At 41.5% G+C, this 27,374-nt stretch overlaps 1 protein-coding gene across 3 annotated transcripts in view; it reads left to right on the top strand.

Annotated features, from left to right (window-relative positions):
• The window catches only part of RELN (reelin), a 296,722-nt gene that overhangs the window by 231,098 nt on the left and 38,250 nt on the right, over positions 1–27,374 (top strand). For all 3 annotated transcript variants that reach the window (XM_082239382.1, XM_082239381.1, XM_082239383.1), the window contains 13 exons: positions 838–1,026; positions 1,125–1,398; positions 2,311–2,451; positions 2,559–2,736; positions 2,886–2,970; positions 3,655–3,837; positions 4,964–5,135; positions 5,310–5,412; positions 10,655–10,884; positions 12,821–13,041; positions 15,718–15,865; positions 21,852–22,110; positions 26,066–26,315. In XM_082239382.1, the coding sequence (XP_082095508.1) occupies positions 838–1,026; positions 1,125–1,398; positions 2,311–2,451; positions 2,559–2,736; positions 2,886–2,970; positions 3,655–3,837; positions 4,964–5,135; positions 5,310–5,412; positions 10,655–10,884; positions 12,821–13,041; positions 15,718–15,865; positions 21,852–22,110; positions 26,066–26,315 (2,433 nt within the window). The remainder of the gene's footprint in view (positions 1–837; positions 1,027–1,124; positions 1,399–2,310; positions 2,452–2,558; positions 2,737–2,885; positions 2,971–3,654; positions 3,838–4,963; positions 5,136–5,309; positions 5,413–10,654; positions 10,885–12,820; positions 13,042–15,717; positions 15,866–21,851; positions 22,111–26,065; positions 26,316–27,374) is intronic.

Raw genomic sequence — 27,374 nt, 5'->3', positions numbered from 1 at the left:
TGGCTAGGGAAGATACAATTTTGTTTAATGAACATTAACATGTCTATTCTATAAACACTGGCAGAACAAACCCTTGGTGTGTTCAAATATTAGGGTACATATGTGTAAGGTCCATTGATTTTGTTCATTGTTTACTAATTCAAGTATGTTTAATTGTACAGTGAATTAATTGTACCATGAATCTCCACATGTGCCCTGGATTCCCACATTTGATTATGAAATATCTTTTCCTACTGTCACCAAGCTTTCCACTCCTGTTTTGCCTTCTTGGCCATCTCAACTCAGACAGACCAAGTTCTTAGTTGGGATAAAGATTTTTCACTAGACCTACCGTATTTTTCACTCTATAGGACGCACTTTTTCCCTTCTAAAAAGTAAGGGGAAATGTGTGTGCGTCTTATGGAGCGAATGCAGGCTGCACGGCTAAGCCCAAAGTCAGAACAGGGAGACGGAGCGCAGCGCAGTGCTCCATCTCGCTGTTCTAGCTTGGGGTTAGCTGCGCAAAGCCACCGCAGGGCAGCGGGGTGCCTTCACAGGCTGTCCCCAAAGCCAGAACAGCAAGAGGCTATCCCAGAAGCCAGATCTGTTGCTCTTGCTGTTCTGGCTTCTGGGGTTCAGAATTTTCTTCTTCTTGTTTCCTCCCCCCCCCCCCAACTAGGTGTGTCTTATCGTCCAGTGCGTCCTATAGAGCGAAAAATGTGGTATATCATAGAATCGTAGAGTTGGAAGGACCTCCAAGAATGATCTGGTCCAACCACCTCATAAATTAGTAGTCCCCCGTCCCCCCCGACATAAAGTGTGGGGAAATAATGACCAAATATTTCTATTTGTTTGTAGGGAAGCATTCAGCGCAGTGGGCTTTGGATGATGTCCTTGTAGGAATGAATGACAGCTCTCAGACTGGTTTTCAAGATAAATTTGATGGCTCTGTCGATTTACAAGCTAACTGGTACAGGGTCCAAGGGGGTCAAGTAGATATTGATTGCCTCTCTATGGATACAGCTCTCATATTCAGTGAAAATACAGGTAAGGCTCACATTTAGTAAAATGCAAACACACTACAGCTTCTTTTTTAAAAAAATGAATTTTAAGTAAAATGGTTTTCTTCCTTGCACTCTTCTTAGGAAAATCTCGTTATGCTGAGACTTGGGATTTCCATGTGTCTGATTCCACCTTCATGCAGTTTGAGCTGAACATGGGCTGTAGCAAGCCATTCAGCAATTCCCATAGTATTTACTTCCAGTATTCCATAAACAATGGGAGAGACTGGCATTTGGTGACCGAAGAGTGCGTTCCTCCCAGGATAGGATGTCAGCATTACACTGAGAGCTCAATTTACACTTCTGAAAGGTTTCAGAACTGGAAGCGAGTGACCATCTACCTTCCACCTGCAACGATGTAAGAATTGCTATCTTATTCAGGCTTCTTTCCCCACCTTTACTGTTTTGTTGTGAAAGAAAGTGTAGAATTTAGCTCAATTTTTTCACGTAACCGTAACAGAAACTGTGAATGACTGATTCCTAAGGATGCTTTTAACCACAAACTCTATTTTAATGCACAGGACTGTTTACAAAGAGGGCCACCCTAGAGCAAAGGACATTTTTCTCCATGCTTCAAGGTTAAAGTAACTATGCTTTGGCCAAATCAAATGGTCACATCTCACATCTTCGTCAGAGCTAAGCAAGTCATTATCCCATGACTAAAAAGGGAGAACTAGATGAGACGATAAACATAACTGTGGTGTTCCTCTTACTTTAAAAGTTAAAATGATAGGTTGCCAGAATTTGGGGCACCTCATATAAGCACAATTTGGGATAGTTAACTATTGGTTTGGATTTTATTTTTTAAGGGTGCTTTTATTTTTTAAGGGTGTAAAAAGATATGCGTATGATTTGATAGAAATAAGTGTGGTCCTGGCATAGGCAACTCTTTCAGACTTGAGGGACAACTTCCCCTGGTGGGGAGGGAGTGCGCAGGGGCACATAATTGTGGCAGCAGGTGGGACCACAGGAAAAAGTAAGTGGCGCAAAAGTCAGTGGGACGTCTCCCCCCTGCATACCGTCATTTGTGGATTCATTCTCCCTCTCTGCAGGTTTGGAGGGCCACATAAAAGAAATTAGAACTAAGATGCTGATAAATTTTCACAAGGAGCTTTTTATGGCTAATTGCTGCAAGTTGTGGAGAACTACATTTAAGATTGGAAAATGAGAAACTTGGAAAACTGAAATTGACAGATCCCCCCCCCAATTTCCTCTTTCTCCAATAGCAGCGGGACTGCTCTGAATTATTATTTTTGTTTGTGATTCCCAGATCTCCCAGAACACGCTTCAGATGGATTCAACATAATTACGTTCCTGGTGGGGATATGTGGGCTATTGACAATGTCATCCTGGCCACTGGATGTCCTTGGATGTGCTCAGGCCACGGGATCTGCGATGCTGGCCGCTGTGTGTAAGGAGACACATGTTTCATGCCCTTTTGCTTCTTGGTGATGTAAAGATTATGTCTCATTAGTCAGTGGATATTGTTCCCAACCACCCCCCACAATTTGTTTTCAGGTGTGACAGAGGTTTTGGAGGCCCTTACTGTGTCCCGGCTGCCCCCCTCCCTTCTGTTCTGAAAGATGACTTCAATGGCAACTTGCATCCTGACCTTTGGCCTGAAGTCTATGGAGCTGAGAGAGGGAACCTGAATGGCGACACCATCAAATCTGGAACAACTCTCATCTTTAAAGGGGTTAGAAGTTATTCTTGTTCAAAATGTTTTGATTGTTTTTGCAATGCCTTCTTGAAACTGTTTAGCAAGATTAAATTATAGAAATCCTTGATCTGCCCTGCTGAAAAAGGAAAAAAAAAAAACTTCTTCCTATCTATTATTTGTTACAGGAAGGGCTGAGAATGCTTGTTTCAAGAGATTTAGATTGTACTAATACAATGTACATCCAGTTTTCATTCAAATTCTTAGCCAAAGGTAAGGTAATGATTTATTACTGTAAATAATATAATCCGTACTAACTTGAAAAACTGTGGGTAATCCGTAGACTATTGTCATTCTGGAGGGCAGAACCAAAGAGGCACTGATGATCAAAATAACACAGGTCAGCATATTTTGCTACAGGATGGTTGACCAAGTAATGACTACAACTCCATATTCTAGGACCCCCCGCCCCCCGGCCAAGAAACCTGCAGCCATAAGTGACAGTGAAAAAATGTCATTCTAAGACAGGCATAGGCAAACTCAACCCTCCAGATGTTTTGGGACTACAACTCCCATCATTCCTAGCTAACAGGACCAGTGGTCAGGGATGATGGGAACTGTAGTCTCAAAACATCTGGAGGGCCGAGTCTGGTATGCCTGTTCTAAGAGATTGGGAGTAGCATTTTTGGCCAGTACAGCATGTTGCCCTTCTCCTTCCTCTCTTGATCTTTGACCCTCCCTTAAAGAGCCTTGGATTAGTAGCTCATATTGTTTTACTGTGGGTTGTTTGTTTCTTTGTTTGTTTTGCAAATTGGCAAATCTACTTTGTAAATCTACTTGTACTGTGTTTTAATTTGAAACCTCATTCATTGTTCCGTAACCGTAGTATGCTGCCCAACAGCTCATTCTCACAGCGACTTTTACATTGTCGTTATGATTTCCTCCCTCTTGTTCTAGGTACCCCAGAAAGGTCTCATTCTGTCCTGCTTCAGTATTCCATCAATGGGGGCATCACTTGGCACCTGATAGATGAGTTTTATTTTACTCAAACAACGGACGTTCTCTTCATTAACATCCCATTTCCATATGCAGCACGAACCAATGCTACACGGTTCAGGCTCTGGCAGCCTTATAACAATGGTAATGAGAAATAATACAAAATCGTATATAATTGTGTATATTTTTACTTAATTTCAAATGGTGTGATTATACAAGGCTTCTGCTCTGTTATATTTATTTATATATTACCTGGAATCCTGCAGCATGTTATAAAATTAAATTTCAACCTCTGTATTTTGAAGGTTTCCCTGGGAACTGTTTTAAGGGTGGAGTAAAAATGCATGTAATGAATAAATAAATGAGCAAAACATTCCTATCTTGTACATATGAAAGACAATCCAGGAAGTGGGCAAATATGAGTGGCAGGAGGCAACAAGGAGCCTCCTTTTAGTTACACCTTTTCTCAGGAAACACGGGTCTCCTATGGCTAACCCAAAGCTGATTATAGGGATCCAGGGTCATCAGGAACCAATCACAGTCCTCAGTGAAGGAGTTGCTTAGGAAACGTCATCAGAGACTGTGGCTAGCAAAGAGGTGTTACTAGTTATGAATTTGATGTACCCAACAGAGAGAGATAAGTTAAAGATTTCTCCTCAGGCCAGGCTACAATTACCCATACGTACCACGTTTGTTACTAGGAAGACTATGGCGCGTGGTAACATCGTAATACATTTTTGGAAAAAAACAGGTTAACCATAGTGATGACTTGGGATGGGGGAACAAAATCAATTCAGTTCACATTTAAACACAAACCTTTTCAAAATAACATGAAAACCAAAACACAGATATACTTTGACATTTACACTTCTTTGAATTTTGTGACGCAGTTCTCCAACCAACTAATGTGTACAAAAATGCATATTGGTGAAAAGAAGTGTCCATAATATGCATATATTGGTAAAAAAAATAATTGAAAATGCATTATTTAAGGGGAAATTCCTTTGTAGGCAAAACTGCATACAAACAAGTGTATATTGGGATAAATTTGCACTAAAATGCTGCTGAATTTTTATGAGGTCATTTAAAAATAATTTGCAACCTGGTGTGGAAATGTGGAGAACTGCATTTAAGAAAGGAAATATAAGAAACTGAGAGAAACAGAATTTGACAGATTCCTCCAACCCTAGAGGTAACTTATCATGTGTAATTATTTTCTCCTGTTCTAGAACAATTAAATCAGTAGCAACATAGGTGTTTATTTTCCCAGGTAAGAAAGAAGAAATCTGGATTCTAGATGATTTAATTATTGATGGAAACAACATTAAGAATCCTGTAATCCTGCTGGATACCTTTGACTTTGGTCCAAAGGAAGACAATTGGTTTTTCTATCCCGGTGGCAACATCGGGCTTTATTGTCCATATTCTTCAAAAGGAGCACCGTACGTATCATAAAATATATCCAAGACTATTCCAAAAGAAAGTTTCACTTACTAATAGTGGTGCTATTTATGCTAGAAAAGCGGAATGCGCTATCCTCTCATAAGTTAAATAAACATATAAAATGTATGTTAATAATTTAGCTATGAAATAATCACTTTGGTTTCTCTTAATAGGGAGGAAGATTCCGCGATGGTATTTGTTTCAAATGAAGTTGGGGAACATTCAATTACTACAAGGGATTTGAACGTGAATGAGAACACCATAATCCAATTTGAGGTACTTATCATTACGTTCTTCTCCTGCTTATTGAGCGTTAGTCATTGCTAGTCTTGCTTTGACATTTCCCTGCTTCTCTTATATGTTATTAAAGGGTAGTGGAGGGAATCCTATTAATGTAATCTATGTGAATCTCTAGAATTAGTCCAATCCCATATGGAAATAAGGAAAGAATTATATTCGTAGTATGCACTCACCTAAACTTTGTAATATTTTGACCCGTTATTCCTCATTTTATATTGTAGTTATTATAATTCATTACAGTATCCTTAGGGGAAAGTTGTGAATGACGGGAGAATGTAGATGAAAAAAAAAGGCTTTCCATATTGAGTTTGTTCTGTCCAATGTATTAGAAAACCCACTGGTGCTGTGTTGCGTGTCAAGCTCCCCAGGTCTACCCCAATAATTCACACACCACACAGAATTTTTTGTTTAAGGTTTTTGGCATAATTTTGGCCACAACTTTATTAAAATACAAAAATGTGAGTGGTTGCTTAGGCATTGGTTGCGACTATCTGTCCCCACCATGGGGGACAGACTGACATTCCGCACGATGCGAAAGTCAGAAAAGGGGAATACACTTGGGAGTAGCGACGGAGCAGGGAACCTGCCCTCAGCCCTCCCCAAATGCAACCAGGAGCTCATTGCTATGGCCCAAGCCCCCTTGTCAGAGTGGACAAGCAATAGTTAGCCCCCGATTCCTTTAATGGAATCCCTTGCAGCAGCAGCATTAGAGGGGCAGGCACAGCCAATCCATGCCCCTCAACCAACCAAACCATAAACCAATGCCTAACTGCAACCTTACAAATTGTGACGATTTGCTACGCAGTAGGCAAAAACCAAATGGCCCTAGCCAATCAGCCAGATGGACAAAATTCCTACCAGGCCCCTGCCCCAAGAGCAGACGACCCCATGACAGACATAGCAAGGTCAAAGCGAACAACCCTAATTCTAGGGAAGGGGAGACGGGCAATCCGCTGCATGGGCGAAAAGAGGAAGCCCTAGCCTCATGCAAGGAGTTTTAGCATTTCTGGCTGTCAATCAACAAATGGCAACATTAACTTCTTCCCAACAACAAGGGAAGCCCCAATCACATCAGTGGCCAACAATCAATTAGCCCGCCCCCAACTTTGGAGTGTCCTGGCAGCCCCCACTGCAACACGTGCTCTCCATGAAGGAGAACACGCTATGTCATCTCATTGTACATTTCCCCCTTTTTTATATACAGATAGGGGAAGATCTATGAAACTAATGAAGTTTAAGCTTCAGGGCTGCTAATGCTGGAGGGATCCCAGAAGTGAATTTAGTCCACACGGCTTAAAATTTTTGAGTCCATTAGACCCAATTTGAGTTGCACAACTCAAATTGATTATTTTTTTAAAAAATTGGTTTATATTTCAACAATCCCAAAGTTTGAGAGTCAGTAGCAGAGATGTTGCAAAGGTTTGGTGATCTGTCATGTAACAACCCCATTGAAGACGATAGCAGTGGTTACCCAGACCTTGTTGCTGGTTGCAAAGGGGGGCCCATAATAGTTCAAGCTTCAGGACCCCAGAAATGTAGGTCCGCCCTTGCATATAGACACACGTACAAAACATAGTTTGGATCTGGAGAGGCACCGGTGGAATGGGTCGGCATAGGGTGACTGTCCCTGGCAGCCCTTTCCCAAACTCCCTGAAAAGCCTCTTGAATGGATTCATATGAAACACAGAACTGTACAGAAAGCTAGGCTGGGGGGGTGGAGGTACTTTTCAGGTGTGTGAGGTGCTTCTCTGGATCCAAGCCTGTAAAAACACAAAAAAGACAATTTCCATAAAGGGAACAAGTGTGTCTGTATGTGTCTAGTTTTACCACCTAATTTTGTATTTCCCATTCCACATTGTTTGATATTGTGGGGCAAAGAAATATGCCATATATTTCTGTCATATTGCATATTTGTATACTTTATAAATGGGTGGGAGAAGCACCATTTTCATGCTTGTCATAATGTATATTTCTGTCGTCAAGTACTATGTACCATCTAAATTATACTCAGAGCAGACTCATTGAAATCAATGGACTTCTAAGCTAAGTGAAGTCAATTGTTACTAACTTGAGCCCATTGATTTCATTGGGTGTACTCTGAGAAGGACTTAGTATATTTTTGGATAGTCTAAATTAAAAATGGCAACCAAAGTGCGTTTCCCACAGGGCTTTTTTTCAGCCAGAACTTGGCAGAACTCAATTCTGGCACCTCTCAGGTAGACACCATTGCCATTATAAGAGAATAAGGGAAGCATTCATAGTGAAAAACAGCTCTGGTTACACACATTTATTTGTATACAGCTAGCACATGCAGAACATCAATAGTCACAGCACATTGTTGTGCAGCTTAAGAAGCAGCTGAACGTACGCCTTGTGTATTCCTAGAAAATTTGCTTTGGCTGTGTATTCATGCACATTTCAATTTGTCATGACAACGAATTAATAATATATAGAATGCAAACTGTTTTCTGTTTTAAAATATAGATTAAAAGCTTGTTCAACAAATGCCTTTGAGGTCACATTCAGACATGAATGACTCTTCAGTGCGCTTACCCCATAAGACCTGCACACAAATCTTGGCATCTGGCGAAGGCATTTTGCTTTTATAAAAATTAAATGTCTTCAGCTGAGGTCTTGGAACAGGCTGATAAACATGAAGTCATTATGCATAATGCAGTAAAAGTTGCCATTCCACACTCCTGGATTCAAAGAACTTGATCTGCTGTACCATGTCTCTTGGATTCCAGATCAGTAGGTGTCTGACCTAGTTATGGAAAACTAATGTGCATTATGCTGATTAATATTCAGTATTTAACATTTTCAACCGTAAATAGTTTCATTTTCTATTTAGTTCAGTACATTATTTATTCATCTATCTATTTATCAGACACATTTGTATCTCCCTCTTGCCTCAAAGAGCTCTGGGGGGAGGTGGGAACAAAGTGTACCATTTTCCCAACACAATGGGCTCATAACTTCTTCTTACTTTACATACACGATTGCAACCTTAGCCTTTTCCCATTCCCCATTTATTTATTTATCTCCCCAACCCCGCCCACACACCCAGTGGGTTTTCCTTGCTTACCAGGCTCTGGGAAGGTCAATGAAGGGCCCTGGGAATACCCTCCAGAGCCATTGCACATTCTTCCCAGAGCCCGGTAAGCAGCCCGCCTCATGGGAGAAGGGCTGGTCTCAGGGTTCCTGGCTTTGCATGATTTTGCCCTTACACACAGACCCCCCAGAACCAATGCCTCTCAGTAGTATCAAGGTTACTTTTGTAAAGCTATAAGTGGTGTATTTTAGAAGTTTATGTAAACAACTGTTTGTGCACTGTTATAGCTGTTCCCTGAAAGAGGACCTCTCAAAAGGCAAGGTTCCATAATGTGGTACAGGATTTTATTCTCATGTTTCTCTGGCATTGGGACTATTTTTTTTTCTTTGCTAAAGCTGTGGCTGGGAAATGTACAGTTCCATTGCATCAAAGCCATCCCTTCCTCAGGAGAGGAATAGAAAAAGTATAGCACCAGGAGAGTGGAATTCATTTAACTGCCTCCCATTCATCATCTGCCTCCCATTAGAGTCAACGGGAGGGCAATTACTTATCTCAGGTCTGGTCCTTGCATAGATTTCTGGCATGTTTGTGAGTGTATCTGTGGAATCCTGTGGTTCAGAATTTAGCGTATATGTGCTCTTCTTCATACTGCCCAACAATCCACTGGATTTTGAGGGACCCATGAAAGGAATTTCACTGGCAGAACAATTTGTCAACCGAGCCCTTCTACAATGTGCAAAGGCAATGCATATGTCTCTGCGCTTCTGAAATCTTTCACCTTACCCTAATGCCCATCAGCCAATGAACCTGCACCCTTAATTTCTTCAGTTAACTTGATTCTTCCTACTAGCTAGGTACTATAATTCTGCTGTGTAATAATTCTCTAATCATTTTTAACATTTGAAGGTAACTAAGTGGTACTAATGTGATGTGTGGGGCAGATTTTTATACACTCTTGAGAAATTAATGAGTTTACTCTTGTAAAGACTTCCATCGGGAACCTATAGAGAGACATTTCTTTGGGAAGGGAGGTCAGGATCACTGATCTGAGTTGTACCCAGTACTAGCCCTGCTCAGAATAGAACTGTTAAAATCAGTGACCTTGTCTAACTTAAGCCCATTAATTTCAATGAATACTATAAGGAGAACTTAGTTGGAGATAGTTGCTCTGTCTCTCTTGCTCTCCCTATCTCCTTCAGATATGAATAAAACACTCTGATCTTCCAAAAACAGGTGTAGAGGCACAACTGGGAAAGGAATGCTCATGTTGTAACTTCATCCCCTGTTATGGCGTTTGATGTCTCTGGTCTGTGGGTGTTGACAGCTTCAGAGATCTAGAATTCTGCCCACTCTGCCAGTATTGATATTTCTGCCAGCCCAGAGACCTGAATGGCACAGGGCAAAGAGGAGCAAGAAAAGAAGAAATAAAAAAAATCCTTCCAGTAGCACCTTAAGGACCAACTAAGTTAGTTCTTGGTATGAGCTTTCGTGTGCATGCACACTTCTTCAGATACACTGAAACAGAAGTTGCCAGACCCTTCTATATAGTGAGAAGGTGGGGAGGGGTATTACTCAGAAGGGTGGTGGGAATGGGAGATTGGCAGATAGCTGAGATGAGCCTGTTGACGACTCTTAACGACTGCAATAGGTCTTACAGGAAAAGGCAAGGGGTGAGAAGGTGAAAAATGGCTTAGTCATGTATAATGAGATAAGAATCCAATGTCTTTGTTCAGACCAGGTCTCTCCATGGTTTTAAGTTTGGTAATGAGTTGCAATTCAGCAGCTTCTCTTTCCAATCTATTTCTGAAATTCCTTTGTAGTAAAACAGCTACTTTGATATCTTGTATAGAATGTCCTGGGAAATTGAAGTGTTCTCCTACTGGTTTCTCTGTTTTGTGATTCTTGATGTCAGATTTATGTCCGTTTATTCTTTGGCGTAAGGTTTGGCCTGTTTGTCCAATATAGAGAGCTGAAGGACACTGTTGGCATTTGAGAAAAGAAAACTCAGTAGTGCCATAAGCCCTGCTTAAGTGGGAACACCAGGAGACACAGTCCCTTCTGAACCTCTGGCCCAGGGATTCACCCTTTTTATAGAGTTGGCTAGTGGCAAAGCATCCATAAATGTAGGCCATGCAATCTTCTAGGTTTTGTTTTATTCTACTTCAGATTAATATTGGATGCACCACTGATAGCTCATCTGCTGACCCAGTGAAACTTGAATTCTCCCGAGATTTGGGGGCAACCTGGCACCTGCTTCTTCCTTTATGTTATAGTAGCAGCAGCTACCTCAGTTCTCTATGCTCTACAGAGCATCATCCAAGCAGCACTTATTATGCCGGAACGACCCAGGGATGGAGAAGAGAAGTCATCCACTTTGGAAAGCTACACCTTTGCGGGTAAGTACTTGACACTGCTCACCTGGCTTTTCTCTTTATATCCGTTTTTCAGCACTACTGCTCTTTAGCACACAAAGATCGGCTGGTTATTTGTATATTTGTATACCCAGGTGGCTTCCAGGTGGTTTACAAAGCAAGAAAAATATCACCCTGATGGATGACCTTTGATTGTGAGAGGGACAGGGGAATGTGACATTGTTAACTTCTGCTCAGTCTCTCAGCAGCTTTTGATACCATTGGCCATGGTCTTCTCCTGGGCCAGTTCAGTGGGATATGTATTGGAAACACCATATTATGATGGTTCCGTTTTTATATTCAGGACCATGGACAGAGAGTAGCACTGGATGAGTGCTCCTCAGCTCCCAGCTCCTTGGTACCCTGTGCACAGGGTACTTCTCTGCCCCCCAGTGTTATTTAACATCTACATGAGGCTGTTCGGAGGAGTCATTAATAGTTGGGAGCAAGGTGTCATTACTATGCTGATGGCACACAGTTTATACATTACATCTGTTTCTTACATTATATTTTAAAGATATAAGAAACTCTGAAATGCCATTGAGATGTCATGTTTGAATAGCAGCCTATTGCAGAACCAGACCTGTGAATGATAAATCTTATGAAAGCCATAGACTTGTCTCAGACCCATGGTGCATGTATCACTCAGGATATTAGGGATCATTTCTGGCAACTGGAGACACTCATATGAAACATCCTGTGTCTTTAAAACATATCGTGATAACCAGCTTTGAGATTGCCACAGGAGAAAGCGTTCCCACTGGGCGAGTGACCTCATATTTGGTAAAGAAACACAGCAGCTCATATGATCATATATGAGGAACTGGAACAAAGTCTGGAAAAAAAACCCTGATGTTGAATAATTAAATGAAAGATTTAATTTTTAAATATGTGCATGCATCTTTGATTATTGTTAACATCTGAATGTCTGGAAAGCCCTTAACTGTGCATATCTGCTGTTCCAACCCAAAATCAAAAAGCATTTCTATACTCCTTGAATAATCCTTCTGGAGAAGAGACCTAGATGAAGACCATTCTCTGGCACGTAACTTATTTGCCTGCACTTCAGCATGGATGCAGAATAGGGTTTTTTTTGTTTTGCAGTACTTATTTATTCAGAAGGTTTGATAAACTATTTAGTCACGCAACTCTGAGTGGTATACATAAAAAAACTATGAATAAAACACAGCTAAATTTCACACAAAAAAAGAAATACACATAAGATACCATATTTTTCCATCTATAAGACGCCCCCATCTATAAGACACCCCCCTATTTTGGGGGACTCAGATTTAAGAAAGTGGGGGGAGATATATCCATCTATAAGACGGCCCCTAATTTTTGACATTATTTCCTACATGGAAAATATTTTACATGGAAAAATATGGTAGTTAGCAATGAAACTGGTAAGATCAGTAAAACTTTTAAAAACAACTACCAAAACCTAAATTATATGTCTTGGAAGCCTTTTTGAAATGAATAAGTTTTTAGCAGACTTCTAAAACAATACAGCGAGGGTACCTGGCTGGTGTCATTAGTTCCAACACGAGAACAGGGCCTTTTCTGCAGTGGCTCCCTGTCTGTGGCATGCTCTCACCAGGGAGGTTCAGCTGGCGCCTTCATTATACACCTTTAGGTACCAGGCAAAAACGTTCCTCTTCCTCGAGAGGGGGGAATTATTGGTTTGTTTTTATTCTTAATTGTATGGTGTATTTTGTGGTTTTTATATTGCAATTTCAAGCAAGGTATCAACACATGGTTAGGTGGGCTGTAGGATGGATATGGCAGGTTGGATGTATCCCACAAGCTTTGCTTTGCCTACCAATACTCTGTGCCATAAAAGCATGAGCGTATTTCAGACTTTACATAAACGTAATGCAGTAGAAGATCAGCTAATATAAAAGGCATTGCTTTCTTTCAGATTAGTGAGGTTCAGATGGTACCAGGGATTTTATCCTGCTGCGTCTCAACCTGTGACCTGGGCCATTGACAATGTGTATATTGGGCCACAGTGTGAGGAGATGTGTAATGGTCATGGCAGCTGTGTCAATGGGACAAAGTGCATCTGTGATCCTGGCTATTCCGGACCAACCTGTAGAATAAGCACCAAGAATCCCGACTTTCTGAAGGATGATTTTGAAGGTACCTCTCTGTTTGACATTATTATGTTTGGACTTTTTTGTAATATTTTGTGCCCTCAAACCATTTAAAGGTTTGTTAAAGTCAACTACTTCTTAGTTTCTTGGCACACTTTAGTCCCATTTACTTCAGTGAGATACTCTAGGTTGCGTTCTAGTTAGATCCTGCCACTCCTGCGCACGTATTCTGCAACAGCTCAGGTTCTCTGGCAGCTGTTGTTTTCCACCAAGCAAGCAAATAGGTGGCTTCCTTTCTTCCCAACAGCTGGTAAGAAGATGTCAGGGAAGATATCAGCCGAGAAACTCACCTTTCCAGAGAGTTAGGCAAATGAAGGGAAGTTCAAATGTACTTGGAGACAAATTCCAACAGCTTCTCTTGGCTGGCAAGGAATGGCATCTGTTCTGCCTTGTGTTATATGTTTGATTATGTTTTAATTCATTAGGAGAGTAACTTGGGAATGAATCCTCAAAGTGAAAGCGTACACTCTTAAAAGGAAGCCCGAGTATCTTAATTTGCATGCCTTTTTAGAATATAAAGGGCGGCCCCTCACCATCAACAAATCCTGGCCACGTAAATGCTCCTGCAAGCCGCTTTTCAGCATTGGAACCAGCTAGAACCAAAACTAATTCAGCCCCAATGGCTGCCCATCAAAACAGACTTCCAAACAGAATAGAATTACCCTGTCAAGTTTTTCTCAAATTGTTCTCAACCATCAGGATACGCAACATTCCCTGAAGAAAGCTGCCCCCTTGCTATGTTTACATGGCAGTGGCAGAAAAACAGCTTACACAGAGTGCCTTGGCGGAGCGGCACTTTTGCACTGACATTTGAAATTGGAATTATTACTTTGGCTCTGAAGTGGTTTCCTTTTTACAAAACTATGCATATTCAAATCTCTCCTATTGAAACTCAACGAAACTCAACAAGCTCTTAATTGTGGCAGAGTTGCTGCCACAATGTTTCTCCCTTTTTATCTATCTACCTCATCACTTCTCAGCACATTCCCTTTTTTGTGTTATATCAGCTTTCTCAGGGCTCCTCCAAATATTGTACTGTTAATTCATGAGCTTACTCTCTTCACTATAAGATATACATATTAGTGTTATACAGTGGTGCCTCGCAAGACGAAAATAATCCATTCCGCGAGTCTCTTCATCTAGCGGTTTTTTTGTCTTGCGAAGCAACCCTATTAGCGGATTAGCGGATTAGCGCTATTAGCGGTTTTGCGGCTATTAAAGGCTTAGCGGCTTAGTGGCTAAAAGGCTATTAGCGGCTTAGCGGCTTAGAAAAAGGGGGGAAGCGAAAAAAATCGCAAGACTCGCAAGACGTTTTCGTCTTGCGAAGCAAGCCCATAGGGAAATTCGTCTTGCGAAGCGCATCGAAAAACGGAAAACCCTTTCGTCTAGCGGGTTTTTCGTCTTGCGAGGCATTCATCTTGCGGGGCACCACTGTATTCAACAACATCATGCTCGGAATAAATCCACTTAAATGAGCTGTCCAACAGTGGAACAGACTCTCACCAGAGATGGTGGTCTCTCCTTCCTTGGGGGCTCTTAAGCAGAGGTTGGGTGGCCATCTGCCATGTAAGATTTAATTGAGATCCCTGCATTGCAGGGGGTCCCAACTAGATGACCCTTGGGGTCCCTTCCAACTCTACAATTCTATGATTCTAAGTTAGCTTTGCCCATTGAGTTCAATGGGTGTGCTCTGTGTGAGAGTTAACAGTGCAATCCAAACCTAAGAACCACCAAGATAAGTGAGTTTAGAATAGGCAGAGGGGACTCAGCTAGGGCTATGCCAGTGTAACTCAGTCAACCCAGCTGAGCCAGGGCTACGCTCATGTAGGGTTCAACCAGCAAAAACTGGAAGCATTCTGGGGCCAGGGCAGCAAGAGGCAAGGGGAGACTATTTCAAACCTCTTTTCAGCCCAGTCACATGGCCTGGCAACTCAGGAGAATTTATGCTGGCAAAAAGGGTACTGTTAGTCTAACTGTATTTTTAAAGGCTTGTTTTCCCTCTGGCAGTAGGCCTGCTCCTGAACAGAGTTTGGAATGGGGGCAACATCTTTCCACTGGCTTCCCATACTTAGAATTCCTCTACCCATAAGCTACAACCCATACTATGGTACTGATTCCAACTCATATCTGCTTGAAAGTTAACTTTCATGATTAGCAACCATAAACAACAGGTGTGATCTGCTGGCATTTAGAATGAAAGCCAAGAGGCTACATATAACTGAATGCACCCCCCAGTTCATTCCTAATGGAAGACACTATCCAAATCTGAAATATAGATTGGGAGATTATCCATGCAAAATCCCCTCCATCATTCCCACTGCAAATATCTGTTGTTGTTTTCTGTGAATTTATATGTAGACGTTTCACTCCTGTACCTCCTTCCTTGGGAGTAAGTTCAATTCAACTGAGTCAGATTTACGTCTGAGTATACATGTATTGGAGTTCAATTCCTGGAAGGCTGAAAAACATAAGCTATTGTTGTGCATTTTATTTAATGTTGCTTTTCTGGTGGTTTCTGGGAAGGATGTTATGGTTGAAAAGTGCTTGTACAATTCCCCCCACACACACACACACACACTTTACAACTGATGATTTATTAGTCATTTCTCACTTAACTGAAATGCCTCAGGGTAAATCCTAAATAACTGTCCCTTGCACTCAGGTCAGCTGGAATCTGATAGATTTTTGTTGGTGAGTGGTGGAAAGCCATCCAGGAAATGTGGGGTCCTGTCTGGAGGAAACAATCTGTTCTTTAATGAAGAAGGCTTGCGCATGTTGATGACAAGAGATCTGGATTTGTCACAAGCCAGGTAACCCTTTTTTAATGTTTACAAATTTTCATTGAGAAAGTAGAGTCTTTTTGGCAGAGGGGTGTTGCGTACTTCTCTTATGCTAGATGCATTAATGCGGACTCATTTGAAACGCATTTTGGACAGAGTTATACCCAAAAAAACAAAGAAATGCTCACCTCACTTTGAGTTCTATCCCCAGCAATGCATTCTCTGTTCCTTAAGTTTTAGCATGTTACCCCACCAACCAAAGAGGACTTGGTTGGAGTAGAATTCTGGAAGTCAATCCATAGAGAGTTTAGCACACAAGTGCTGTCACTCAGAGCCTATCATTCCAGTGAAGGCTGCTAGGACTAGAATAAATTTCAGGATTAATGTTGTCCAGTAAAATCTACCCACTGATGAGTCAGGTGATTTGACACTATGTAGCAGGGTGAGACAGCCTGACCAAGCAATATATATTGGGGTACTATTAAGGGGCTGCAAAGTGTAGTTTTAAAATTTATTATTACATTTCTGCCACCACAGACCGTTGGGCGTTGGGTAAGTGGAATGCCATTTGCATTTTCTGCCTTAGGCACCAAAATGCCTTGTGCCATCTCTGCCCTTCGTATGATTTTCATAGTAACCTCAATCATTGCCATTTAAGGCGAGTCTTTGATGAATGCACCAAAATGTGGTCTGCAAGATTAGGATGTCAGCATCTTGCCTAGGACATTTGCCTTGATAAATAGCATATTAATCCCATCACACTGAAATATATTGCATACTAAGTGCTCTGTTAATAGGAAGCTCCACTATGAATCATTGTTGGAACTGCAGTGTTGATTACCAGAGTAACTTTGCATTCATCATTCTGTTTTCTGTAATATCTGAAGCTTGCCTTGAATTGCAGGCATTTGTTTACAATAATTCACTGACAGAATCTAATCAAGCTGTCACCAGTTAATTCGGGTAGAGCTATTTCAAAACACCCATTTTAAAGTTAAAGATTACGTATTGTCATTTTGGACCTGCTTAGAACTTACGTATTTGTTGAAAGAGACTATGTCCAAAAATTAAGACAGGAAAAGAACGTAAGCAAGTTTGAAATTAAACATTTGTTTACAAATCACAGGGTTGCTCTTAGTCTGTTATCCTCCCCTTCTCTTTAAGTTTCTGTTTTCCTTTGGACTTATGAATTGACTCCTACTAAGTCACAGACCAATAGAATATTCATTCCATACTAAAGGTAAAGGGACCCCTGACCATTAGGTCCAGTTGTAGCCGACTCTGGGGTTGCGGCGCTCATCTCGCTTTATTGGCCGAGGGAGCCAGTGTACAGCTTTCCGGGTCACGTGGCCAGCATGACTAAGCCGCTTCTGGCGAACCAGAGCAGCTCACAGAAATGCTGTTTGCCTTCCCGTCAGAGCGATACCTATTTGTCTACTTGCACTTTGACGTGCTTTCGAACTGCTAGGTTGTCAGGAGCAGGGACCGAGCAATGGGAGCTCACCCCGTCGCGGGGATTTGAACCGCCGAACTTCTGATCAGCAAGTCCTAGGCTCTGTGGTTTAACCCACAGCGCCACCTGCGTCCCTTGTTCATTCCATACTACATGGATCTAAAAGAAGTAAAACAGACCCAAATAATGAGAGCTATGCTTTGTAATAAAAACTGGATGGAAGCTACTCTAAACATGCCATATAGGTTACCATATGTAACCTTCAATTTTTTGCATATTACCATAAAATATCTAGATTGTCACTATTTTCAAGTGGGTTTCAGTCACATAACCAGCAAATTTAGTTTGCACTGTATTAGGGATGCATATACGCCACACATTTTAAGTACATTTTAGTTACCCTCTCTGAATCTTAAGGACTGTAGTTTACCCCTGAGCTATAATTCCCAACACCTTTAACAAACTACAGGTCCCAGTATTCTTGAGTGTGGGGTGATGCAATGCATGCACCCCAATAAAACAGCAACATTTCCTCTCAGATTAGCATCTGGAAACTAGTCCTCACATCTGTTTGAGTTTTAGGACAGACTACTTTAACATGCTCTTGATAGGGCTTCCTTTGAAGACTGTTCAGAGGCTGCAGCTGGTGCAAGACAAAGCAGATCACTTCACTGAAAGGTTATGCTTCTGGGAGTGTATTACATTTGCGTTCCAGAGTCTGCACTGGCTTTTTATATAGCTTTGCGAAAACAATCCAAAGTGCTGGTCATGGCCTTAAAAACCCAGTTTGAGCTCAGTTTACAAATTTCAGCCTGGCAGGGATTACATCAGCCAAAAAAGTGAACGTATGTAGCTGCCTGATATAGCCTGACTGTTGATGTCTCTGCCAGTATCAGTTTTGACTGGCAGGAGCTCTCCAAAGTCTCAGGCAAAGGTCTTTCTGAGAAGTCAGGGGTTGAACCTGGTAACATGCAAGAGTTGTGTTCTACCACTAAAGCTATGACTGTTCCCCAAAGCTAAGCATATTTCAGGACTGGCGTGAGACAGTTCTGTAAGAGCAGACATATAATGGCTGGGATAAGCCAAGGACATCCCTCTGTTTTATGTTACCAAAGGATAGCAAAATGAACCTTCAGGATAAAGCAGGCCATAAACTCAATATAATAATAAAAAATCCCCACCCCCCCACATTTGGCTGTTTATTTCCAGTTGTGTTTAAGCACATGACACGGTGCAGAATTGTACCTTAGATTCCATTTGAAAAGCTGTTGTAGAAAGTTGCTAGACTAATAAACATTTATTTTGAAACCCTTTTTACTTTGTCATCAACAATGAAAATGGAAGGAAGGTAGCAAGCGGTGCATGGAGCTTGTTAAAAGAGACTTGTCTTGCCTTCTCTGAAGTACTGTGTAAATATGAGGACAAATTTCCTGGTCTTGCCTGCAATAAATCTAGTCCATTGCAGCTGATGGGCTACTACATATAGCTCCCCAGTGTCATTTTACGGCATTGATAATAGGTTTCTTTGGAACAGAATGCTTGAAATGCTCCATGTTCTGAAGAACAACGTTAGTGATAAGAACTAACAATATACCTGAGTACTTGAATTCATTGACTTATTAGTATGTCGGTTTCTTGGCATTTCCCTTGTACAGCAAATCCCTCTGGAAGCCCATTTACCCAGAAAGCATAGATAGAGAGATAGGATATAAGACCGAAATAGTTAGCCATTGTTCTCAAAGTAATGAGGTGCTTGGGTAAAGGCAGCTGTAACTATGTGCACCACAACAATAAACAGCAAACATTCAGCCTTGTGAACCACATGGAAAATCTAACATGAAATAAGCATGAAAACTCACTGCACTACCAAGGCAATGTATATGGAAATTAGCAAATAGGTGGTTTATAGACTCAGCCGAATACAGAGGGAATATCTTGAGATGGTAGAATTGACTCCAAATTCAGGCTGAAAGTGGAGGGTCATGTTTTTAAATCTTTATGCACCAATAAGAATAAAATAAAGCACAACTTCCTGTAAACAGAAAACTAGCGTAGTAGCGGGTGGTGGGAAGAGAACCTTCCCATTTGGTGTTCTTATTTCCTCCTTACAGGAAGCTTTTTATAAGTGAAAACACACAAAAATGAGGGCTTTTGTATGTGTGTGCATGGGTACAATGGCAGCCTAAATCCATGATTGTAATGGCTATGAGTTACTTGTACGTAAACTGGTGCCTCTCTAGGCTAATTTGCCTTGTTAAAACTTTCTGACTGCACAGCCCCTTCTCATGGTGGCTGCCTCAGTCACTGGCAGAATCCGTCAGTGGGCGTTTCTTGAACCTCTTCCAACATAAAAGTTGTTTGACACCCAGTCTCCTCCTCCTCTCACTGCACGGGAGTCTTCTGCGCAGGGAAGGCGTGGGCAGCGGAGGATCTGGGCTCTCCTCACTGATGTCCAGTGAAGAGTCCTGGAGCCCTCTCTCCACTTCCCCCGTCTGCCTCCCTTTATCCCCGGTGTTGCGCTGATTGGCTTCCCCCTCTACTGAGCTGTTTCTCCCCCTGCTGCTGGGTCCTTCGCCAGCATCATCTGAGAGCCTTCCCTTCGCCTCTCGCTCTGATGTCAGTTCCCTGACAATGATCTTGAGAGAAGAAAGATGGGTGTGCAGTAAACACACACACACAAAAGCCCAAAAGGTCTCTTGCCATCCCATTCCAGCAAATTCCCACTTAACTACAATTAAAGGGTACATTAGGATACACCAGGAAGAATTTTCTGACAATAAGAACTGTTAAACAGTGGAACAGACTCCCTCAGCATGTATTGGACTCTCCTTCCTTGGAGGTTTTTAAGCGCTTGTCATGGATTCTTTAGCTGAGGTGCCTGCATTGCAGGGGTTGGGCTGGATGAAACTTGGGGTTCCTTCCAACTCTACAGTTCTATGGTTAGCCAACCAGGGGCCAGGATTTGAAGCTATTTAGCAAACCCTTGATAAGATGGAACCTGACTAGTCTTAACTACAGTTAAAGATGAAACTGCGGTTAAGACTGAAAGTGGAATTCACTCCAAGGAAAGGATCAGCTGTAATGAGAAAGCATGCCATTGTGTGGCAAATTCACTGCAGCCGTGTTGAAAATATCTGATACACTTAATCTAAGAGTGCATATCAAAGTGGAATATGCTTCTGGGTTGTTTCTCTTAGAATCAGCCTCTGTATTTAATGAAATAGTACTGTACGTTTCTGGTTTCAGTGCAGAATAATTCCATAAATCTTTTAGTAATATTACACACACACACACACAAACAACAGACACACACAATGTGTAGTCACTTTTTGTGTTTCAAAAGGTTGTGTTTTTGCAGGTCCGAAATCCTGAGAAGCCTGAGATTTTTATTTTCTCCCTTGTATTAATAAAACAAATGACTATAGCCTAAGGCTGAATTTTTGTCTTCATAATCTAGGCTTCTGAGCTTAAAATTGTGAAAATTTGAATGCAGGATCAAATGTACTGGGATCTGCATTATATAAATAAATCTGTCTATCAATTGCATGCTAATGCTTGGAGGATAAATAAATAGCTTTGTTCCGCTCTGTGATGCCCCTTCAGCTTATAAGCCAAATGCATCACCATCACAACAGAGTACTGTACTAAAAATGGTGACCTAAAAAGAGGGTGCCGTACAACTTCTGTGAAATCCCAATTCAAGTTGTCCCAAACCAGTGCTGGGCTCCCACTATGGAATATTTGTTTTCTGTACTTAAAACAAAACCCAGCTCTCTATCATGAGGCTAGAGCTGCCGATTTCTTCATGGTAGTAAGACAAGATTCTTCGTCTTGTCTTTGATTTATGACACTTTCCTTTTTAAAAAAAAAAAAAGTAATGTTTATTAGGAGTTTCAAAGTTACAAAAAGAAAAAGAAAAAAGAGTTAAACAAAGCAAAACAATACAATACCTAAAAAACAAAAAACACTGCTTATCTTAACAAAACAAAAACAAAAACAAAATCAATTAAAAACACATCCAATATTTCCATATCTTGTCTTTCATTTACTCGTTTCGACGACCTCCTCACACCTCCCTTTTTTGTATTCTAGTTCAGTTAGCTATTTCAGCAAATCCTTTCCATCTTTCTCAGTTTTTGTCCTATAATTTATCTTAACACAATCTAACCTTATTTTTTTCCCCTTTGGCCCATTAACAGTCTATTTTTACTTAATTCTTTATACCATTTCTGCTAAAGCCATATAACTTCATTCCAGCAGCCTTCTAACATTCATTAATTTTACAGTGTTTCTGTAAATAGTCTTTAAATTTTTTCCAATCTTCTTCCACCGACTCTTCTCCCTGGTCTCGGATTCTGCCAGTCATTTCCGCCAGTTCCATGTAGTCCATCACCTTCATCTGCCATTCTTCCAGAGTGGGTAGTTCTTGTGTCTTCCAATACTTTGCAATAAGTATTCTTGCTGCTGTTGTAGCATACATAAAGAAAGTTCTATAAAATTTATGACACTTTCCTTCTTGTTATTATTATTATTTTGTTGTTGTCATTTGTACCAATGTTATAGGTTTGTGCAATTCTTCATGAGACTGGGATGTGGAAAGGCAGCGCCAGATCCCAGAAGCCAGCCTGTTTTGCTACAGTATTCTCTCAATGGAGGCCTCACATGGAATCTTCTGCAGGAGTTTCTCTTTAGCAACTCGAGCAATGTAGGACGGTACATTGCCCTAGAAATCCCCTTAAAAGCTCGTTCTGCCTCCAGTCGTCTGCGTTGGTGGCAACCATCTGAGAACGGACATTTTTACAGCCCGTGGGTCATTGATCAGGTATGTAATCCTTTCTATTCAGGAAAGTAAGTACCTTTGATTGAATACTGTTTCCTGTACTTTCCCTACTTTACATGATTAGAGGAACTTCACTTCAGGAGAAACATGGAGCTGCTGAGAGGGAAGAATGCTCCATATTGAGTTAATTTACTCGTACACTAATGTGTAGTAAAACTTTACCCTTTGTCCTGTCATGTTGTACATTTTCATGCCCCTCTGCTAAATAGTTGGCTGGTGAAAGCAAGGAAAATATGGGGTGTGGAGGCAGAAAGGAAGAATTTGAGTCAGGAGAAGAGCCAGGGCGTTGTCTGCTCTGTCCGGCAACAGTTTTCCAAAGATGCAGGCAGGGGTCTTTTCTAACCCTGTTCTTGAAGATCTTTTTAATAAGAGATGTCAGACCATGAACCTGAGACCTTCTGCATGCAGAGCATGTGTTCTCCCTTAAGAAGACACAAACTTTTGCTTTCCACTAACCAAGAGGAACATATATTTTAAACAGTCTTCTCTGGATGCGTTTAAAACTTTTGATCACATGACTCAAATGTAAAGTTTGTTGTTGTTAAAAGAACTGTTTCTTCGGAGTCATTGGGCCCATTCCAGTGGGGTGATCAACAAGCTGTCAGGCCCAGATCTTCTGCTGGGTAAGGAGGAGTTGAAAACTGTGCTGGTCAGAGCTGGTCCAATGCCTGGGGCTGTGTTTATATTCCCCATTTATTTGGACTGTGTACAAAGAGGACAATGGGCAGAGTGCTGTCAATCTGCCGATTCAATAAACATTTTGTGGGAGAGGGTGGACCACTGTTTAGAGATGACTGTGATTAAATGGTATACAAATAAAATAAATAAATAAAAAATCCCCACCAACAGGTGTTCGATAATGAATTTAGCTGAGTGCACATTCTCAATATACAAATGTGAATTGGGATCGTGTGACCTAACCATAGTCCATAGTCTTCGTCATGTAAATCTCCAAAAAAGATTTACGAGAATGAGGGGTGAATCTCTGAGCCTGTTGCGTAGGGCCCGGAATCATTTTCAATATTTTATATATTGTGACTTTAATTTTGAGTTGTCTGCCTCTGGTTAATGGTCTCAGATATTTGGATATGAAATTTACAGGAGAAACAAATGCCAAGAACACAAGACGTAATTTTGTTTTCTTTGCTTAAAGGGAAAAGAGTGTTGCTCAGAAGTTCATTGTTACTCATTGTTAATTAGCTATTGCCAAAGTAAACAGTTTTAAACTGAATTTAGAAGAAATATAAATAATTAATTTTAAGTTTGGCCGGGGGGAAGGGACAACAAACTAGATATTATTTAAGTCTAACAGCAACAATGAAGTGCCTACTGTTTATTTAATACCCTAACCATTGGTGAAGATACGGGCAATGGTAAGAGTACACTTATGACTATGTTATATCAGTAAGTACAAGTAACATTTGTGAATAATTTTCAAGCATTCAGAGACCTGTTGGCAGAGAGTGGAATCACTTCATCCGAAATTGTCCAGGGGGAGCAGGCAGAGGCATTTAGGGGTTCAGGGTGGTTGCAAGGGGGAAAGGGGGGTGGGAAACTTTCTTTTCATAACCTTCTTTCCATTCACTTAACATAGGAACCAAGCCATTATTATTATTATTATTACACAAATTCCAGACCTTTTAAAGCTCTCCCTCAACTAAGGGTTCAGTGTTTTACAAGTTCAATCCTTGCAGGTACAATTAGAAAGGTAAAGGTAAAGGGACCCCTGACCATTATGTCCAGTCGCAGATGACTCTGGGGTTGCGGCACTCATCTCACTTTATTGGCTGAAGGAGTCGGCATACAGCTTCCGGGTCATGTGGCCAGCATGACTAAGCCGCTTCTGGCGAACCAGAGCAGCACACAGAAACGCCATTTACCTTCCCGCCGGAGTGGTACCTATTTATCTACTTGCACTTTGATGTGTTTTCGAACTGCTAGGTTGGCAGGAGCTGGGACTGAGCAACGGGAGCTCACCCCGTTGTGGGGATTCGAACCGCCAACCTTCTCATCAGCAAGTCTTAGGCTCCCTACATACCTGTAATCAATTCTTGACAGCTTTCCTTTTCCACATCTTTTATGTGTCCAAGCCAATAGGTTACTTCTTACAGGGACACTTTAAGAATCAGTGTATCTCAATAACTTCTGTTACCTTAGGTAAGTCATTCTTAATCTTGAAACATCCTCTCCCACATGTGAAAACCATCTGAGTCTACACCTGTGTACCTCCACTATGCGGGTGGCGCTGTGGGAGGACGCGGGTGGTGCTGTGGGTTAAACCACAGAGCCTAGGACTTGCCCATCAGAAGGTCTGGCTGTAGAATCTTATTTTAGTATTGGCAACAGGATAGCATTCTCCACTGCACCTGAACATCACAGGGCAGTTATAGGTGTGCAAAACAGGAGAAAGGTCCTCCGGGAGAGAAAGGTTTAGCTAGTGGGCTCAGGAGGACCAGCTGGGAGGCTGCCTCCCAGTTCTGCTGCTGATGTGGTTGCCTCACTGTTCCTAATGACAGAGCGGGTCCTGGTCAACTGAGCAACGGGAGCGTTCGGGAGCAACGGGTCCTGGTCAACTGAGCGTTCTACTATGTTCCTCATGCTCAGTGGTATAGTAGTAAATTTTGAAGGACACAAGATCATAACGACAGACCAGAGAACCAAAGGATTTAGGCAGCTGATGTGGCAAAGAGTGGCGTAGTAGTTAGCACATAAGAATTGGGCTGATTTCACATCCCTGATCAACCATGTGGCATTACTCCAGTCCTGTGCATAGTTCCCTGAGATAAACTCCATTGAACTCAGTGGTGCTTACTTCTGACCATTGCAGGTTCAACTTGTAAAACACCTTGAGCTTCCACAATAAATCTTCAGTCAGGTGCAATGCAACCTTCAGCTTTTAATTAGAAGTGCAAAACAATATTGCAGAGAAGTACAATTGCTTGATTGCTTTTCTCGTTCCATGCTAATTTGCCACAAACAACCGTGAAACTTGAAAGCTTCATTATCAACTATTCACTTGCGAAAGCAAGGCAGATCCATCAGTTACACGGGCTTTTCAAGAGATGACATCAACATGCCTGCTCTGGCGGGGGGGTGGGGGAATCTTGGAGCCACGCTATTTCCACCAACACCACCCCATTTCTGATCATGCCACACCAAAAGCTTCTAACCAGTCATTTGACTGAAGGGGCCAGCTCATAACCTGTGTGTTGTAGAGCTTTGTTGGTGGCCTCATCATACATTCAGCGTGGGCTGACAACAATCAGGAAGTACTGAATATAAGTGTCACGGTGGAAGAAGAATGGAAAAAATTTAAAGACTATCTACAGAAATACTGTAAAATTAATGAATGTTAAAGGGATGTTGGATTGAAAACAAGCGGTGTTGGTTAAAAGATTAATAAGAATATGTAAATATGGATTGATAATGATGGAAAATATATATTTATTATAGGTTAAGATGTTGAGTAAGGATAAATGATAGAGGGTAAGGATTTGCTGAACTAAATATCTGAACTGGAATACAAAAAGGGAGGTGTGAGGAGGTCAAGAAACTAGTGAATGAAGTATAAGATATGAAAATACTAATCTTTTTTCTGTTTTGTTTTTTGGTGTTTTTTCTTCTTTTTTCTATTCTGTTAACTGTTCTCTATTGTGTAGTTCTATGTGTTTTGTTTTGTATTTTCTCATTTTTGTAGCTTTTGGGGGTTTTTGTATTCTATGTTTAAATTTTGAAGCTTTTGGTTGTTTATGAAACTTTAATAAATATTACGTGTGTGTGTGTGTGTGTGTGTGTGTGTGTGTGTGTGTGTCAATAGCCCCCATGCTAATCAGCAATGACTTAGGCGTGCTTGGAAAGAAAAGTAAAGAAGCCCCTGCTTTTTCAGCATCTGTTTCAACTTTTTAAAAGTAAGCAAACCCTTGCATTTGTGTTCCAGATCCTTATTGGCGGAAACATCTCTGGCAACACAGTCTTAGAAGATGATTTCAGTACCCTGGATAGCAAGAAATGGCTCCTCCACCCTGGAGGAACAAAAATGCCGGTGTGTGGTTCTACTGGGGATGCCCTGGTCTTCATTGAGAAAGCGAGCACTCGCTATGTTGTCACCACTGACATTGCTGTCAATGAGGATTCTTTCCTTCAGCTGGACTTCGCAGCTTCTTGCTCTGTCACCGACTCCTGCTATGGTAAAGGCTTCTGCATTTCCCATTTACATACTTGCCAGCCTTCTCTGCTGTCGTTGCTTATTGTTCTTCATTCAACTCTCCAATGAAAGATACAGAATCTAAAACAGGCTTTCCCACCGGAAAACTGTGATTTGTTGTTTCTGTCTTGGCGTACTTGGAAGTCTCCCATCTGTGGTTTGTGTATACTGAAAGTTTATAGATGCCAGGTATTGGTGGAAAATAAGGGTCCGCTCACTTGCTGAGTTTTCTGGTTCGTGAATAGAGCTGAAATTTAAAAGGCATGCCTGGAAGCACTGTCCTTACATAATAACAGAAAAAGAGCCCTGCTGGATCAGCCCAGAGGCCCCACTTTGACATCCTGTCTTCACAGTGACAAACCAAATGCCTATGGGAAGCTCACAAGCAGGCCCTGAGTGCAACACCATTCGCCCAGATTGTTATTTCCAGCAACTGGTATGCAGAAGCAGGGCACTGTGAGCCAGTATGGTGTAGTGGTTAAGAGCGGTAGTCTCGTTATCTGGGGAACCGGGTTCGCGTCTCCGCTCCTCCACTTGCAGCTGCTGGGTGACCTTGGGCCAGTCACACTTCTTTGAAGTCTCTCAGCCCCACTCACCTCACAGAGTGTTTGCTGTGGGGGAGGAAGGGAAAGGAGAATGTTAGCCACTTTGAGACTCCTTAAAGGGAGTGAAAGGCGGGATATCAAATCCAAACTCTTATTCTTATTCTTCAGGTGTGCTGAACGCCCACATCCGTGACCAAATAGTCAGATATGTACAGTTCCTATTATTCCTGTTTCCTTATATTCCAGTCCAGACACACGTGGACCCACCCTTTAAAGTAATCAGGAAGATCTTAGGGATGTGTGAACTGTGTGTATACACCAGAACTTAGCCAGCAGCAGCCGTTACTGGAACGGGGGGCTGTTCTTTATTCTGAGTTGTACAAATTTAGGACAAAGCATCTTGACATTTCCAGCCTGAATCTCTTGTTCTGACTTTGGTTCCATATAATGTTGCATTATATGGTGTGTCATGCGTTAAACTGTTATGGTTCCTGCAA

The sequence above is a fragment of the Podarcis vaucheri genome, assembly GCF_965113315.1.
Source record: "Podarcis vaucheri genome assembly, chromosome: 10".
In the NCBI taxonomy this organism is placed as follows: domain Eukaryota; kingdom Metazoa; phylum Chordata; class Lepidosauria; order Squamata; family Lacertidae; genus Podarcis; species Podarcis vaucheri.
The sequence above is the reverse complement of the archived record's forward strand: the minus strand, read 5'-3'. Positions and strand labels throughout refer to the sequence as shown.